The sequence below is a fragment of the Lithobates pipiens genome, unplaced genomic scaffold (assembly GCF_037356315.1).
Source record: "Lithobates pipiens isolate NorthernLeopardFrog02 unplaced genomic scaffold, aLitPip1_a1.2 Scaffold_77, whole genome shotgun sequence".
Lineage (NCBI taxonomy): Eukaryota > Metazoa > Chordata > Amphibia > Anura > Ranidae > Lithobates > Lithobates pipiens.
In genome coordinates this window covers 1,223,553-1,235,723 of record NW_027507900.1, presented here as the reverse complement: position 1 = coordinate 1,235,723, position 12,171 = coordinate 1,223,553, and the positions used below count along the sequence as shown (strand labels likewise).

Here is a 12,171-nt window from a genome sequence, read left to right as displayed (position 1 = left end):
GGGAGAAGTGCAGGAAGGGGGTGAAAATGCCCGGTATTTGGGGGAGGAGTGCACAAAGGGGGTGAAAGTGCCCGGTATTGGGGGGGAGGAGTGCAGGAAGGGGGTTAAAGTGCCCGGTATTGGGGGTGAGGAGTGCAGGAAAGGGGTTAAAGTGCCCGGTATTAGGGGAGGAGTGCAGGAAGGGGGTGAAAGTGCCCGGTATTGGGGGAGAAGTGCAGGAAGGGGGTGAAAGTGCCGGTATTGGAGGAGAAGTGCAGGAAGGGGGTGAAAGTGCCGGTATTGGAGGAGAAGTGCAGGAAGGGGGTGAAAGTGCCCGGTATTGGGGGGGAGGAGTGCAGGAAGGGGGTGAAAGTGCCCGGTATTGGGGGGGAGGAGTGCAGGAAGGGGGTGCAAGTGCCCGTTATTGGGGGAGAAGTGCAGGAAGGGGGTGAAAGTGCCCGGTATTGGGGGAGAAGTGCAGGAAGGGGGTGAAAGTGCCGGTATTGGGGGAGAAGTGCAGGAAGGGGGTGAGAATGCCCGGTATTGGGGGAGAAGTGCAGGAAGGGGGTGAAAGTGCCGGTATTGGGGGAGAAGTGCAGGAAGGGGACGAAAGTGCCCGGTATTGGGGGAGAAGTGCAGGAAGGGGGTGAAAGTGTCCGGTATTGGGGGATAAGTGCAGGAAGGGGGTGAAAGTGCCCGGTATTGGGGGGGAGAAGTGCAGAAAGGGGGTGAAAGTGCCCGGTATTGGGGGATAAGTGCAGAAAGGGGGTGAAAGTGCCCGGTATTGGGGGATAAGTGCAGAAAGGGGGTGAAAGTGCCCGGTATTGGGGGATAAGTGCAGGAAGGGGGTGAAAGTGCTCGGTATTGGAGGAGAAGTGCAGGAAGGGGGTGAAAGTGCCCGGTATTGGGGGATAAGTGCAGAAAGGGGGTGAAAGTGCCCGGTATTGGGGGAGAAGTTCAGGAAGGGGGTGAAAGTGCCCGGTATTGGGGGATAAGTGCAGAAAGGGGGTGAAAGTGCCCGGTATTGGGGGATAAGTGCAGGAAGGGGGTGAAAGTGCCCGGTATTGGGGGAGAAGTTCAGGAAGGGGGTGAAAGTGACCAGTATTGGGGGAGAAGTTCAGGAAGGGGGTGAAAGTGCCCGGTATTGGGGGAGAAGTGCAGGAAGGGGGTGAAAGTGCCCGGTATTGGGGGAGAAGTGCAGGAACGGGGTGAAAGTGCCCGGTATTGGGGGAGAAGTGCAGGAAGGGGGTGAAAGTGCTCGGTATTGGGGGAGAAGTGCAGGAAGGGGGTGAAAGTGCCCGGTATTGGGGGGGAGGAGTGCAGGAAGAGGGTGAAAGTGCCCGGTATTGGGGGAGAAGTGCAGGAAGGGGGTGAAAGTGCCCGGTATTGGGGGGGAGGAGTGCAGGAAGGGGGTGAAAGTGCCCGGTATTGGGGGGGAGGAGTGCAGGAAGGGGGTGAAAGTGCCCGGTATTGGGGGAGAAGTGCAGGAAGGGAGTGAAAGTGCCCGGTATTGGGGGAGAAGTGCAGGAGGGGGGTGAAAGTGCCCGGTATTTGGGGGGGAGGAGTGCAGGAAGGGGGTGAAAGTGCCCGGTATTGGGGGGGGAGTGCAGGAAGGGGTGAAAGTGCCCGGTATTGGGGGGGAGGAGTGCAGGAAGGGGGTGAAAGTGCCCGGTATTGGGGGGGAGGAGTGCAGGAAGGGGGTGAAAGTGCCCGGTATTGGGGGGGAGGAGTGCAGGAAGGGGGTGAAAGTGCCCGGTATTGGGGGAGAAGTGCAGGAAGGGGGTGAAAGTGCCCGGTATTGGGGGAGAAGTGCAGGAAGGGGGTAAAGGTGCCCGGTATTGGGGGAGAAGTGCAGGAAGAGGGTGAAAGTGCCCGGTATTGGGGGAGAAGTGCAGGAAGAGGGTGAAAGTGCCCGGTATTGGGGAAGGAGTGCAGGAAGGGGGTGAAAGTGCCCGGTATTGGGGGAGAAGTGCAGGAAGGGGGTGAAAATGCCCGGTATTGGGGGGGAGGAGTGCAGGAAGTGGGTGAAAGTGCCCGGTATTGGGGGGGAGGAGTGCAGGAAGGGGGTGAAAGTGCCGGTATTGGGGGAGAAGTGCAGGAAGGGGGTGAAAATGCCCGGTATTTGGGGGAGGAGTGCACAAAGGGGGTGAAAGTGCCCGGTATTGGGGGGGAGGAGTGCAGGAAGGGGGTTAAAGTGCCCGGTATTGGGGGTGAGGAGTGCAGGAAAGGGGTTAAAGTGCCCGGTATTAGGGGAGGAGTGCAGGAAGGGGGTGAAAGTGCCCGGGATTGGGGGAGAAGTGCAGGAAGGGGGTGAAAGTACCCGGTATTGGGGGGGAGGAGTGCAGGAAGGGGGTGCAAGTGCCCGTTATTGGGGGAGAAGTGCAGGAAGGGGGTGAAAGTGCCCGGTATTGGGGGAGAAGTGCAGGAAGGGGGTGAAAGTGCCGGTATTGGGGGAGAAGTGCAGGAAGGGGGTGAGAATGCCCGGTATTGGGGGAGAAGTGCAGGAAGGGGGTGAAAGTGCCGGTATTGGGGGAGAAGTGCAGGAAGGGGGTGAAAGTGCCCGGTATTGGGGGAGAAGTGCAGGAAGGGGGTGAAAGTGTCCGGTATTGGGGGATAAGTGCAGGAAGGGGGTGAGAATGCCCGGTATTGGGGGAGAAGTGCAGGAAGGGGGTGAAAGTGCCGGTATTGGGGGAGAAGTGCAGGAAGGGGGTGAAAGTGCCCGGTATTGGGGGAGAAGTGCAGGAAGGGGGTGAAAGTGTCCGGTATTGGGGGATAAGTTCAGGAAGGGGGTGAAAGTGCCCGGTATTGGGGGGGAGAAGTGCAGAAAGGGGGTGAAAGTGCCCGGTATTGGGGGATAAGTGCAGAAAGGGGGTGAAAGTGCCCGGTATTGGGGGATAAGTGCAGGAAGGGGGTGAAAGTGCTCGGTATTGGAGGAGAAGTGCAGGAAGGGGGTGAAAGTGCCCGGTATTGGGGGATAAGTGCAGAAAGGGGGTGAAAGTGCCCGGTATTGGGGGAGAAGTTCAGGAAGGGGGTGAAAGTGCCCGGTATTGGGGGATAAGTGCAGAAAGGGGGTGAAAGTGCCCGGTATTGGGGGATAAGTGCAGGAAGGGGGTGAAAGTGCCCGGTATTGGGGGAGAAGTTCAGGAAGGGGGTGAAAGTGACCAGTATTGGGGGAGAAGTTCAGGAAGGGGGTGAAAGTGCCCGGTATTGGGGGAGAAGTTCAGGAAGGGGGTGAAAGTGCCCGGTATTGGGGGAGAAGTGCAGGAAGGGGGTGAAAGTGCCCGGTATTGGGGGAGAAGTGCAGGAACGGGGTGAAAGTGCCCGGTATTGGGGGAGAAGTGCAGGAAGGGGGTGAAAGTGCTCGGTATTGGGGGAGAAGTGCAGGAAGGGGGTGAAAGTGCCCGGTATTGGGGGGGAGGAGTGCAGGAAGAGGGTGAAAGTGCCCGGTATTGGGGGAGAAGTGCAGGAAGGGGGTGAAAGTGCCCGGTATTGGGGGGGAGGAGTGCAGGAAGGGGGTGAAAGTGCCCGGTATTGGGGGGGAGGAGTGCAGGAAGGGGGTGCAAGTGCCCGTTATTGGGGGAGAAGTGCAGGAAGGGGGTGAAAGTGCCGGTATTGGGGGAGAAGTGCAGGAAGGGGGTGAAAATGCCCGGTATTGGGGGAGAAGTGCAGAAAGGGGGTGAAAGTGCCAGGTATTGGGGGATAAGTGCAGGAAGGGGGTGAAAATGCCCGGTATTGGGGGAGAAGTGCAGGAAGGGGGTGAAAGTGCCGGTATTGGGGGAGAAGTGCAGGAAGGGGGTGAAAATGCCCGGTATTGGGGGAGAAGTGCAGAAAGGGGGTGAAAATTCCCGGTATTGGGGGAGAAGTGCAGAAAGGGGGTGAAAGTGCCCGGTATTGGGGGAGAAGTTCAGGAAGGGGGTGAAAGTGCCCGGTATTGGGGGAGAAGTTCAGGAAGGGGGTGAAAGTGCCCGGTATTGGGGGATAAGTGCAGAAAGGGGGTGAAAGTGCCCGGTATTGGGGGATAAGTGCAGGAAGGTAGTGAAAGTGCCCGGTATTGGGGGAGAAGTTCAGGAAGGGGGTGAAAGTGACCAGTATTGGGGGAGAAGTTCAGGAAGGGGGTGAAAGTGCCCGGTATTGGGGGAGAAGTTCAGGAAGGGGGTGAAAGTGCCCGGTATTGGGGGAGAAGTGCAGGAAGGGGGTGAAAGTGCCCGGTATTGGGGGAGAAGTGCAGGAACGGGGTGAAAGTGCCCGGTATTGGGGGAGAAGTGCAGGAAGGGGGTGAAAGTGCTCGGTATTGGGGGAGAAGTGCAGGAAGGGGGTGAAAGTGCCGGTATTGGAGGAGAAGTGCAGGAAGGGGGTGAAAGTGCCCGGTATTGGGGGATAAGTGCAGAAAGGGGGTGAAAGTGCCCGGTATTGGGGGAGAAGTGCAGGAAGGGGGTGAAAGTGCCCGGTATTGGGGGAGAAGTTCAGGAAGGGGGTGAAAGTGCCCGGTATTGGGGGAGAAGTTCAGGAAGGGGGTGAAAGTGCCCGGTATTGGGGGATAAGTGCAGAAAGGGGGTGAAAGTGCCCGGTATTGGGGGATAAGTGCAGGAAGGTAGTGAAAGTGCCCGGTATTGGGGGAGAAGTTCAGGAAGGGGGTGAAAGTGACCAGTATTGGGGGAGAAGTTCAGGAAGGGGGTGAAAGTGCCCGGTATTGGGGGAGAAGTTCAGGAAGGGGGTGAAAGTGCCCGGTATTGGGGGAGAAGTGCAGGAAGGGGGTGAAAGTGCCCGGTATTGGGGGAGAAGTGCAGGAACGGGGTGAAAGTGCCCGGTATTGGGGGAGAAGTGCAGGAAGGGGGTGAAAGTGCTCGGTATTGGGGGAGAAGTGCAGGAAGGGGGTGAAAGTGCCCGGTATTGGGGGGGAGGAGTGCAGGAAGAGGGTGAAAGTGCCCGGTATTGGGGGAGAAGTGCAGGAAGGGGGTGAAAGTGCCCGGTATTGGGGGGGAGGAGTGCAGGAAGGGGGTGAAAGTGCCCGGTATTGGGGGGGAGGAGTGCAGGAAGGGGGTGCAAGTGCCCGTTATTGGGGGAGAAGTGCAGGAAGGGGGTGAAAGTGCCGGTATTGGGGGAGAAGTGCAGGAAGGGGGTGAAAATGCCCGGTATTGGGGGAGAAGTGCAGAAAGGGGGTGAAAATGCCCGGTATTGGGGGAGAAGTGCAGGAAGGGGGTGAAAGTGCCCGGTATTGGGGGGGAGGAGTGCAGGAAAGGGGTCGTTTTTTATCGCAGATCCTTATTCCTGAGGTCGGATGGTTGTCGGAATATTTGTTTCAGAGTTTCCTCCTCTCTTATGATGGGTTATAAATCTTTGATTATCTTTGACTCTTACCCGGTCCCTTCCCCCAACCTTCATTTCTAATCTTATCCCCAACCCACAAATCCTAACTGTTCCTTAACCCTTCAACTCCTTTCCCCCCAGGTGACCCCCGAACCTGAAGTGTCACCTGACCTCTCTGTAGACATCTGATTGGCTGATACTTTGGTGCTGATTAGTACCAGTCTTGGGTATGAATGGCACATATTTGTGGAGTTGGCCTCTAAAAGTACGAGTCTGTATACATTGTGGCCCTAAGTAGTGTACAATTCCTTTGTGTCTCCCGTATACCAATCAGATGAATGCCGAGATGAAAGTTCTGGGTTGTGATTGACAAATGTCCATCCAATTCTGATCTTCTCTGATTGGACAACCAGGCAGCCAATCATTATCCACATAAGGGAACAAAATCCTCCTAATTATTTCTGTTCATTGTACTACAGATGAGTTTATTATTGTTTGTGCTCCTTCCAGGTGATGTCGTCTCGGATCTTCTCCTGACATCACGGCGGCCTCCTCTTCCTCCTCATCCTCCTCCTCATGAGGTCTGACTGCTGATCCTGACATCATGGCGGCCTCCTCATCGTCCTCCTCACAAGGTATGACTGCTGATCCTGACAATCCCTCCCAATGTTTTCCTCCATCTCACATCTCCAGAGATTGGAATTAGATGATAGGACATCCTATGTCTCCGTAGTCTGGACATTTCCTGTAGACCACCCATTAGAAGAGTCCAGGAGCTTTCATTGATTCCACCATCACATTCCCGTGTCTTCAGATTTGATTTAGCTTTGATGGAACTGATCTTCTGAGATGGGCCAGTGATCCATAATGACTGGAGGACCCCAAATGTTATGGTTATTTGTGTAGTGGTCGGGGGAAATCCTCTGTCAGAAACCCTAAGGAGAAAACAGCCCCGTGTTACATGGCACATACTGCAATGACAATATTATTATACGGGATTCATAGAGTGCCAACAGTTTGTACAGTGCTTTACATTACAGAGGAAGACGGTACCATTACAATACAATTCAATACAAAAAGGTTCTAATTCTGAGACACAAGTTGGTAGAGAAAGTAAAACTATAGTTTATGAGTTGGGGGCAGGATAGGCTTCCCTGAAGAGATGAGTTTCCGGGAATGACCTAAAAGTGGACAGAGGAGCAGATAGTTGATCAGATTGAGGTGCAGAGTTCTAGGGAATGAGAGAAGCTCTAGGGAGAAGGCTCACAGGCAAGCATGGCAGGCGAGAGCAATAGGTCTTGGAAGGAGCAGAGAGAACACTGAATGGAGGTCAGTGGAGGGATTGGTAGAGAGGGGTGGAGGACACTGAATGGAGGTCAGTGGAGGGATTGGTAGAGAGGGGTGGAGGACACTGAATGGAGGTCAGTGGAGGGATTGGTAGAGAGGGGTGGAGGACACTGAATGGAGGTCAGTGGAGGGATTGGTAGAGAGGGGTGGAGGACACTGAATGGAGGCCAGTGGAGGGATTGGTAGAGAGGGGTGGAGGACACTGAATGGAGGTCAGTGGAGGGATTGGTAGAGAGGGGTGGAGGACACTGAATGGAGGTCAGTGGAGGGATTGGTAGAGAGGAGTGGAGGACACTGAATGGAGACCAGTGGAGGGATTGGTAGAGAGGGGTGGAGGACACTGAATGGAGACCAGTGGAGGGATTGGTAGAGAGGGGTGGAGGACACTGAATGGAGGTCAGTGGAGGGATTGGTAGAGAGGGGTGGAGGACACTGAATGGAGGTCAGTGGAGGGATTGGTAGAGAGGAGTGGAGGACACTGAATGGAGGTCAGTGTAGGGATTAGAGGAGAGGGTTAGTGGACACTAAATGGAGGCCAATGTAGGGATTGGAGGAGAGGGGTGGAGGACACTGAATGGAGGTCAGTGGAGGGATTGGTAGAGAGGGGTGGAGGACACTGAATGGAGGCCAGTGGAGGGATTGGTAGAGAGGGGTGGAGGACACTGAATGGAGACCAGTGAAGGGATTGGCAGAGAGGGGTGGAGGACACTGAATGGAGGTCAGTGGAGGGATTGGTAGAGAGGGGTGGAGGACACTGAATGGAGGTCAGTGGAGGGATTGGCAAAGAGGGGTGGAGGACACTGAATGGAGGCCAGTGGAGGGATTGGTAGAGAGGGGTGGAGGACACTGAATGGAGGTCAGTGGAGGGATTGGTAGAGAGGGGTGGAGGACACTGAATGGAGGTCAGTGGAGGGATTGGTAGAGAGGGGTGGAGGACACTGAATGGAGGTCAGTGGAGGGATTGGTAGAGAGGGGTGGAGGACACTGAATGGAGGTCAGTGGAGGGATTGGTAGAGAGGGGTGGAGGACACTGAATGGAGGTCAGTGGAGGGATTGGTAGAGAGGGGTGGAGGACACTGAATGGAAACCAGTGGGGGGATTGGTAGAGAGGGGTGGAGGACACTGAATAGAGGCCAGTGGAGGGATTGGTAGAGAGGGGTGGAGGACACTGAATGGAGACCAGTGAAGGGATTGGCAGAGAGGGGTGGAGGACACTGAATGGAGGTCAGTGGAGGGATTGGTAGAGAGGGGTGGAGGACACTGAATGGAGGTCAGTGGAGGGATTGGTAGAGAGGGGTGGAGGACACTGAATGGAGGTCAGTGGAGGGATTGGCAAAGAGGGGTGGAGGACACTGAATGGAGGCCAGTGGAGGGATTGGTAGAGAGGGGTGGAGGACACTGAATGGAGGTCAGTGGAGGGATTGGTAGAGAGGGGTGGAGGACACTGAATGGAGGTCAGTGGAGGGATTGGTAGAGAGGGGTGGAGGACACTGAATGGAGGTCAGTGGAGGGATTGGTAGAGAGGAGTGGAGGACACTGAATGGAGGTCAGTGGAGGGATTGGTAGAGAGGAGTGGAGGACACTGAATGGAGGTCAGTGGAGGGATTGGTAGAGAGGGGTGGGGGACACTGAATGGAGGTCAGTGGAGGGATTGGTAGAGAGGGGTGTAGGACACTGAATGGAGACCAGTGGAGGGATTGGTAGAGAGGAGTGGAGGACAGTGAATGGAGGTCAGTGGAAGGATTGGTAGAGAGGGGTGTAGGACACTGAATGGAGGTCAGTGGAGGGATTGGTAGAGAGGGGTGGAGGACACTGAATGGAGACCAGTGGAGGGATTGGTAGAGAGGAGTGGAGGACACTGAATGGAGGTCAGTGGAGGGATTGGTAGAGAGGGGTGTAGGACACTGAATGGAGACCAGTGGAGGGATTGGTAGAGAGGAGTGGAGGACACTGAATGGAGGTCAGTGGAGGGATTGGTAGAGAGGAGTGGAGGACACTGAATGGAGGTCAGTGGAGGGATTGGTAGAGAGGGGTGGAGGACACTGAATGGAGACCAGTGGAGGGATTGGTAGAGAGGGGTGGAGGACAGTGAATGGAGGTCAGTGGAAGGATTGGTAGAGAGGGGTGGAGGACAGTGAATGGAGGTCAGTGGAGGGATTGGCAGAGAGGAGTGGAGGACACTGAATGGAGGTCAGTGGAGGGATTGGTAGAGAGGAGTGGAGGACACTGAATGGAGGCCAGTGGAGGGATTGGTAGAGAGGGGTGGAGGACACTGAATGGAGGTCAGTGGAGGGATTGGTAGAGAGGAGTGGAGGACACTGAATGGAGGTCAGTGTAGGGATTAGAGGAGAGGGTTAGTGGACACTAAATGGAGGCCAATGTAGGGATTGGAGGAGAGGGGTGGAGGACACTGAATGGAGGTCAGTGGAGGGATTGGTAGAGAGGGGTGGAGGACACTGAATGGAGGTCAGTGGAGGAATTGGTAGAGAGGGGTGGAGGACACTGAATGGAGGTCAGTGTAGGGATAGGAGGAGAGGGTGGAGGACACTGAATGGAGATCAGCGTAGGGATTGGAGGAGAGGGGTGGAGGACACTGAATGGAGGTCAGTGGAGGGATTGGTAGAGAGGGGTGGAGGACACTGAATGGAGGTCAGTGAAGGGATTGGTAGAGAGGAGTGGAGGACACTGAATGGAGGTCAGTGGAGGGATTGGTAGAGAGGGGTGGAGGACACTGAATGGAGGTCAGTGAAGGGATTGGTAGAGAGGAGTGGAGGACACTGAATGGAGGTCAGTGTAGGGATTAGAGGAGAGGGTTAGTGGACACTAAATGGAGGCCAATGTAGGGATTGGAGGAGAGGGGTGGAGGACACTGAATGGAGGTCAGTGGAGGGATTGGTAGAGAGGGGTGGAGGACACTGAATGGAGGTCAGTGTAGGGATAGGAGGAGAGGGTGGAGGACACTGAATGGAGGTCAGTGGAGGGATTGATAGAGAGGGGTGGAGGACACTGAATGGAGGTCAGTGGAGGAATTGGTAGAGAGGGGTGGAGGACACTGAATGGAGGTCAGTGTAGGGATAGGAGGAGAGGGTGGAGGACACTGAATGGAGATCAGCGTAGGGATTGGAGGAGAGGGGTGGAGGACACTGAATGGAGGTCAGTGGAGGGATTGGTAGAGAGGGGTGGAGGACACTGAATGGAGGTCAGTGGAGGGATTGGTAGAGAGGAGTGGAGGACACTGAATGGAGGTCAGTGGAGGGATTGGTAGAGAGGGGTGTAGGACACTGAATGGAGACCAGTGGAGGGATTGGTAGAGAGGAGTGGAGGACAGTGAATGGAGGTCAGTGGAAGGATTGGTAGAGAGGGGTGTAGGACACTGAATGGAGGTCAGTGGAGGGATTGGTAGAGAGGGGTGGAGGACACTGAATGGAGACCAGTGGAGGGATTGGTAGAGAGGAGTGGAGGACACTGAATGGAGGTCAGTGGAGGGATTGGTAGAGAGGGGTGGAGGACACTGAATGGAGGTCAGTGGAGGGATTGGTAGAGAGGGGTGGAGGACACTGAATGGAGACCAGTGGAGGGATTGGTAGAGAGGAGTGGAGGACACTGAATGGAGGTCAGTGGAGGGATTGGTAGAGAGGAGTGGAGGACACTGAATGGAGGTCAGTGGAGGGATTGGTAGAGAGGGGTGGAGGACACTGAATGGAGACCAGTGGAGGGATTGGTAGAGAGGGGTGGAGGACAGTGAATGGAGGTCAGTGGAAGGATTGGTAGAGAGGGGTGGAGGACAGTGAATGGAGGTCAGTGGAGGGATTGGCAGAGAGGAGTGGAGGACACTGAATGGAGGTCAGTGGAGGGATTGGTAGAGAGGAGTGGAGGACACTGAATGGAGGCCAGTGGAGGGATTGGTAGAGAGGGGTGGAGGACACTGAATGGAGGTCAGTGGAGGGATTGGTAGAGAGGAGTGGAGGACACTGAATGGAGGTCAGTGTAGGGATTAGAGGAGAGGGTTAGTGGACACTAAATGGAGGCCAATGTAGGGATTGGAGGACAGGGGTGGAGGACACTGAATGGAGGTCAGTGGAGGGATTGGTAGAGAGGGGTGGAGGACACTGAATGGAGGTCAGTGGAGGAATTGGTAGAGAGGGGTGGAGGACACTGAATGGAGGTCAGTGTAGGGATAGGAGGAGAGGGTGGAGGACACTGAATGGAGATCAGCGTAGGGATTGGAGGAGAGGGGTGGAGGACACTGAATGGAGGTCAGTGGAGGGATTGGTAGAGAGGGGTGGAGGACACTGAATGGAGGTCAGTGAAGGGATTGGTAGAGAGGAGTGGAGGACACTGAATGGAGGTCAGTGGAGGGATTGGTAGAGAGGGGTGGAGGACACTGAATGGAGGTCAGTGAAGGGATTGGTAGAGAGGAGTGGAGGACACTGAATGGAGGTCAGTGTAGGGATTAGAGGAGAGGGTTAGTGGACACTAAATGGAGGCCAATGTAGGGATTGGAGGAGAGGGGTGGAGGACACTGAATGGAGGTCAGTGGAGGGATTGGTAGAGAGGGGTGGAGGACACTGAATGGAGGTCAGTGGAGGAATTGGTAGAGAGGGGTGGAGGACACTGAATGGAGGTCAGTGTAGGGATAGGAGGAGAGGGTGGAGGACACTGAATGGAGATCAGCGTAGGGATTGGAGGAGAGGGGTGGAGGACACTGAATGGAGGTCAGTGGAGGGATTGGTAGAGAGGGGTGGAGGACACTGAATGGAGGTCAGTGAAGGGATTGGTAGAGAGGAGTGGAGGACACTGAATGGAGGTCAGTGGAGGGATTGGTAGAGAGGGGTGGAGGACACTGAATGGAGGTCAGTGGAGGGATTGGTAGAGAGGGGTGGAGGACACTGAATGGAGGTCAGTGGAGGGATTGGTAGAGAGGGGTGGAGGACACTGAATGGAGGTCAGTGGAGGGATTGGTAGAGAGGGGTGGAGGACACTGAATGGAAAACAGTGGGGGGATTGGTAGAGAGGGGTGGAGGACACTGAATAGAGGCCAGTGGAGGGATTGGTAGAGAGGGGTGGAGGACACTGAATGGAGACCAGTGAAGGGATTGGCAGAGAGGGGTGGAGGACACTGAATGGAGGTCAGTGGAGGGATTGGTAGAGAGGGGTGGAGGACACTGAATGGAGGTCAGTGGAGGGATTGGTAGAGAGGGGTGGAGGACACTGAATGGAGGTCAGTGGAGGGATTGGCAAAGAGGGGTGGAGGACACTGAATGGAGGCCAGTGGAGGGATTGGTAGAGAGGGGTGGAGGACACTGAATGGAGGTCAGTGGAGGGATTGGTAGAGAGGGGTGGAGGACACTGAATGGAGGTCAGTGGAGGGATTGGTAGAGAGGGGTGGAGGACACTGAATGGAGACCAGTGAAGGGATTGGCAGAGAGGGGTGGAGGACACTGAATGGAGGTCAGTGGAGGGATTGGTAGAGAGGGGTGGAGGACATTGAATGGAGGTCAGTGGAGGGATTGGTAGAGAGGGGTGGAGGACACTGAA

The 12,171-nt window shown here is 55.6% G+C and overlaps 1 protein-coding gene and 1 long non-coding RNA gene across 3 annotated transcripts in view; one reads left to right on the top strand and one right to left on the bottom strand.

The window, feature by feature from the left end:
- Positions 1-12,171, bottom strand: part of LOC143959494 (uncharacterized) — a 236,931-nt gene that overhangs the window by 25,887 nt on the left and 198,873 nt on the right. The gene's annotated exons all lie outside the window — the stretch shown is intronic.
- LOC143959488 (uncharacterized) overlaps positions 1-12,171 on the top strand; it is an 89,536-nt gene that overhangs the window by 10,664 nt on the left and 66,701 nt on the right. For both annotated transcript variants that reach the window (XM_077468159.1, XM_077468160.1), the window contains exon 2: positions 5,797-5,921. In XM_077468159.1, the coding sequence (XP_077324285.1) occupies positions 5,891-5,921 (31 nt within the window). In that variant the 5' untranslated portion in view covers positions 5,797-5,890. The remainder of the gene's footprint in view (positions 1-5,796; positions 5,922-12,171) is intronic.